This window comes from Pinus tabuliformis, chromosome 3_2 (assembly GCF_031772625.1).
Source record: "Pinus tabuliformis cultivar Carrire ecotype Pingquan chromosome 3_2, CPIR1, whole genome shotgun sequence".
NCBI classification, from domain to species: Eukaryota; Viridiplantae; Streptophyta; class Pinopsida; order Pinales; family Pinaceae; genus Pinus; species Pinus tabuliformis.
Window position 1 is genome coordinate 952413056 of NC_142302.1, and position 5781 is coordinate 952418836.

At 38.2% G+C, this 5781-nt stretch overlaps 1 protein-coding gene across 1 annotated transcript; it reads right to left on the reverse strand.

The window, feature by feature from the left end:
• Positions 1 to 5079: 5079 nt before the first annotated feature.
• Positions 5080 to 5781, reverse strand: LOC149183802 (protein SENSITIVITY TO RED LIGHT REDUCED 1-like). The gene has a single exon (XM_089415087.1). It carries the CDS (start codon positions 5779 to 5781, stop codon positions 5080 to 5082), a length of 702 nt encoding a protein of 233 aa, XP_089271213.1.

Here is a 5781-nt window from a genome sequence, read left to right on the forward strand (position 1 = left end):
TCTGTGAATTTGTTCTTAGGTTCCATGAATGCCTCCTTCACGCTCTCTAAATCAAGTTATGGTCCGTTTGTTGGAGCCTTGCGAACCTAGGCACTCTCTTTGAGCTACTTACCTTTTTCATTTCTTGTCATAATACCACTTCAGAGCACAATATTTACATTTGGTTCTTGCTCGCGCGGCTCAAACCTCATCATTTGCAAGTTCTGATTCAAGGGAGGTTGGAGTTCTCCTTTATCACGCAAGCTCGCTATTAGTCCTCTTTATCATGATCAAAATGGGTAGAATATAAGCATGATGGTCTCTTGAGATTCCTATAATCACAGACATAATGCCTTAGCCCTCCACAATTATAACAGATTAGTTGTTCGCAACCCCTTCATGGTCCCATTCCACCTCGACCTCGTCCACGCCCCTGAAATGCAGTGTGCGCCATCCCTACATTTTCATCGAGGGTTCACGTTTCTGTTTGAACTCTGTAGATAGGAGTCTGATCCATAATTAGTTCATAACTTCTATAGGTGCGCTCATCATGGCCCACTGACCTACAAAATTTATAGAACAACTGTTGGGACATCTTCGTATACTTCTGTAATGGATGGCAATTGTATGTAGCATTCTTCCCTCCTATCTGAGAAATCATGCACCATAATGTAGGTGATGCGCTCAGTCTTGCTTGTGCCTTTGGCCTCAATGGCATTATCCCTCCTGTTACCACATAGTTCGTGAATACTGAACAATGGTTCTTGTTATGTCCTTGGCCTTTGCACTTTATGCACCCTACCTCCCTGTACACTTCTAGGCGAGTTTTCTTGTCTTGTTTCAAGCTCTATATCTCAATACACAAGTTTTTCAACTACGCGTGGATATGTTAGACTCCGAGGTTAGGATCTTGTATCGGGGTATCATGCAGTCTCATTGTGATTTCCAAGGCCTCGGCCTGAGTGGATATATTCTGCTGTGACAACGCATTCCTTAGATGCGGTGTTAGCGAAGCTACAAACCATGCATGTTCTTGCACATATGTCAAGGTCATGTTGGCTTCACGAATCATACACTTCAGTTTCTAATCTAGCTCCTAGGGGGTCTCACTTGGAAGCATCACGATTTCCTTAAATCTGATAATCAACTGTCTCTAATTTTTGCCTACTAAATTCCCTGTTTAGCGCAGCTTGGATATCCACAATCCCTACGTTTGGATTGTCATTGGAATGCTTAACGTACCACATAAATGTGTCATCCTGCAAGGCACTAACCAGCGTCGCTTTCTTTATATTGTCATCTGTGACTCCCTATGATTCCCATACATCCTCTACCACAAACCAAAATTGGTATGGATCTTCGTTCCCTGCTCCTTTGAACACCGACAACTTTATCATGCTCGCCATATTGAACTGTAGTGGTGGCAGAGGTGGTGTGGGTGAAGACGACGGTGAAGATGGTGAAGCTGGTGGTGGTGTAGATGGGGGTGGTATGCATGGAATTCATTGCTTTATCAGACTAATCGAACTTCCTAGTGAGACTTTCGCGAGCTCTTCCTCACTCTCCTGTGGAGGTGAAATCAAGGTACCAGTCCACATAGCCCCAAACATCAATTTATTCGCACAACCCACTTTTCACACAGTAGAATCTTAATCCAACTGTTCAAAGATTAAATGTACTTACCTCGCGGTCCTTTAAGGAAGAATTGTTTCGCCTTGCTATAGCTGACTCAAGTATCTACCGCGAAGTTGGTGATAAATCCTCCTATAATTTGATCGTGCCAATGGTCCAGAACACGCATAATCTTATATTCCGATTCTTCCAACTTGCACACCAAATCTGGAGTCGACACAACAAGTTTGTCGACCCTACACCTTCCTTAACTATCTGCTAGCTTCACGACCCACTCATACAACACAGAGGGGAAGGATGCAAAGAAAATTTCATGGATTTTCGTATGTAAGTAGCACTCTAACAACTCTTCCTTCGATACTCGCAAATTGTTGTTTACCTGTGCCACAAACTTGTGAATCTTTTTGTCTAACCACTCTTCAATTTCTTTCTTTGTCTGATTCCAATGAAATGACATCAAATATATCTTATGCAGACCCTGAACCTGGAAATGGAACCATTTGTTGGCTTATTAGGGCCTGACCCAGGTTTACAGTTAAGTTATCCAAAGAAATCACAGTACTACTCGCCCTTTCGGCAATAGTCCACGAAGCTCGGACTGAGGTCTCACTCGAAGGAGTATGGGAGGGTGCTAGAACTAGATTTCCACACCCTAGAGATGTATGATCAGTTCAAGTGGTCCGTAGTTCGACCCTGTGCACATGTCACTATGTGCACTTCCCCATACCTCGCAGCCCGAGATGATGACTTCGTGCAGCCCTACTTTGGGGCTGAACGCTATTATTACCCAAGTCCTTACTAGTATTCCAATGTTAGTTGATTATTTTGGTGTACTTGTGTGCTTTAAGTTGTACTTAACAACATAAAGCATTCATACAAGTGTGCCAAGGAAAATTTTAAGGATGGAAAATTTTCTTGAAGTTTAAAACATTGGCGAATCTTACTAATCCCTAATATGCAAATTATAAATGTTTATTGATATATTTGTAAAATTAATCAAATTTATAATTATTTTATATATAGTCTCTCTATAATGTTGGCGGTTTTTAAGGTAAAATAATTTTATATTCTAAAATTTGGGCGAATCGTCTTTTATAAAATTGGAAATTGGCGAATCTTTTTTGTGGAAAAATCATGGAAAATTAGCCCAGTGGGCGAACATTAGCCCCTAAAATTTTCCATGAAGTGTGCAGAGTCAATAAAAAGAATATTTGCAATTTATATCAAACATGAATTAACCCAAGAGCAAATACACAAATTGACATCAAACTTCTCTTTATTAATCCCTTCTTCAGTTACAGACTTGACTCCGCCCTGTGCACTCAGTTGCAGGGGTCCACACACTCAGCTACTGACTACTAGGCCTCTATGCACTCAACTAGAGCTTTATCCTACTCTACAACCCAAAGACACACTTCACCTAATCACTTAGACTCTTCATCTTCTCTCTACTCTTTTCTACTTCCTTTTTCACTTAGAGCCTCACTCTATTTATACAATTCCATGGTCTGCAGACCATGGGTAGGCCAACATTACATTACAAAACTAGGGCGGATGACCCTATGACTCTATCATACATTTCGGCCTCCACGCCCGCAATTCGCGGAGTCTTTACAACAATATCAAGTCAAAAATTGGGCTTTCAACCCCAAAACATGGCTTGGGGAGATTCCATGCCCAACAACAAGGAGGTATACTCTTGATTGATATCCATTTCAAAGTGGACTAAGGTTGAAAATATTAACAGGAGTCTTGTTCGTTGGCTTATTTCCATCTATTCCAAAACTATCTTCTCCTAAGATGGGGTATGCACTCAATGTGTTGTAATTGTTAAAACCAAGTCAAGGTTTCTATTTACTAGTTGAAAAACTCATTTTTAAGGGGTAATGATTTTCACAACCTCCCATTTTACTATATTCATATTTATTTTCATATTTATATATCAATTTTTTTATACCTATATTTCCTAGTTACAGTTTCCATTTCTCAGTGGTTGTTCTGAATTATCATTTTATACTTCAAAGACCTCTTATCCCATTAATCTTCCTTTACTATGTTTTTGAATATATTTGGTACGAAATAAAAATATGTTATATTCTTTATGAATTTTCTTAGAGACGACTAATCTCATTCCGTTTAACATAAGATGCAAGGGAATTTAACTTTACTCGATCGATTAGAATATCCGACCATACCGATTGTATCTGTAGTAATGGTTTCTCGGTTCCTCACCTGCTTATTTTTCTTCTTCATCATCCTTTTCTTCTTCTTCATAGCTTCTGCTTTACTTAAATCAATACTTTCATGAGGCAAAGAGGAAGAAAGGGATGAAGAAAAAATTGGTAAAGAAGGTAGAGGGTCAACTTTAAGATTGACTTGAGGTTGATATTGTTCACATGGAGGAGAACGCAGCTGAGAAGTGGTTTGGACATTTAAAACCATAGGAGTCGAAAATAACCAAATTTGCAAACCAATGGTAAAGCCAGAAAGAGACAACGTTGCCATATAAGGAGAACCAATATATTCAAAAGAAGGAAAAGGACTAGAATTCTGATCAGAGGGGTTCCCTTAATTGGTAGAATCTCGAACCATTTACATTAGGCTGAATCTAAGATCCACTAAGGAGTTGTTCACGGGGAGGATGTGGTCTCACAATCAATTAAATGATTTTAGAAATTAACAGCAAAAAAAAAACAAAGGGGTGAACTAGGAAAAATGTTTATCAAGAAACTCTAAATTGCAATATACACCTAAGCGAACCAAGGACTTAACGTACATGCAAGAAATATCCTTAAATGTTGTGTTCAGTGTATCACAATATACAAGGTGGCCACCACTTCAGTGCTATATTCTTTATGAATTTTCTTAGAGACGTGTAGTCGTGTATTCAATACGAGTTCAACAAAACAATGAGGGAAGACATAAGCTTTTACGGGCTTGCACCCCTCCCACTTGATTATCATGGAATTTCTATAAATCTATTCTTATGAGATTATATTTATTATTAAAAGTTAGGTATACAAATGGAATTAATCCGTGCACAAACTTCTCCGATTAAGATGGACTTGTTCTTAATAAAATTACAAGGACTATTGACAATTGTATGTTTTGCATATGGATTACCAGATATGTTAGGAATTATTTTGTACTATGCTCTCTTTGATTTCTCTACCTCACAGTAAAAATATTTATAAATTACTCATGATATATAATATTTCATTTTCTTCGGCTATTTAAACAAAAACATAATATTTCATTATCTTCAACTTTTGCTCTTAAATGAAAAAATACAATGTATAAATACATTCAAACACATAATATAATTTAAACATATATAAAAAACAATAATTTCAATAAAAACCGATTTCATTTATTATTTTAATAAATAAAATGTAGCAACAGTAACTTCGATAAAAAAACAAATTTCATTTATTATTTTAATAAATAAAATTCAGTTACATAATCAAATTATCTAAGAATGGCATGGCGATTCAGCTCATTGAAAACACTAGGAGCATTACACAAAGAAACATCCCATGCAAAGAAATGCCAACTCAAACGATCGAATGCCTTTCTAAAGACTCGATCAGGATCAACATCAAGGGAGCTTAATGTGTGTGTTCCAAGTGAGGTGTTGCTGGTGTTGCTAGGAGCAGCGGAACAAGATTTTTTAAAAGATGTTTTTGGAAGTGGAATTTCATACATTACATGATCAGTGTTGCGAACGGCCGTAACTTTTGCTAGTATCCCATCAAAAGTACCCTCGCCCTTCAAACTGTTGCCTAATATGATAATCTTATTCAAATTTTCAGGCGTCCAGTTCGCCTCCAATACAGATACCAGGAGATATACAGGGCAGTGAGGCATGAAGAATAGCGTGGGTCTGTCTACAGTTCGTCTGGCGCTTTCATTCACAGCAAGACTTGTGCAGTTCAATTCGTTTATGACTGTTCGCTCAACTGGAGAATGAATTGGATCGTACACCTCTACATCATTAACCCATTGAAATTTCTCTCTCAATAAAATTCCGAAAGCAAACTGCATCTGAGACTTCTCCTCACTCAGCTGTCCAACCCCGTAGAGAACCAGTTGTAATTGTGAATGAAGGGGATCTGTGCCTATCACCCTTTCTATTCGTGCCACCGTCTCTGGGTTCTGCATTTTCCTCAT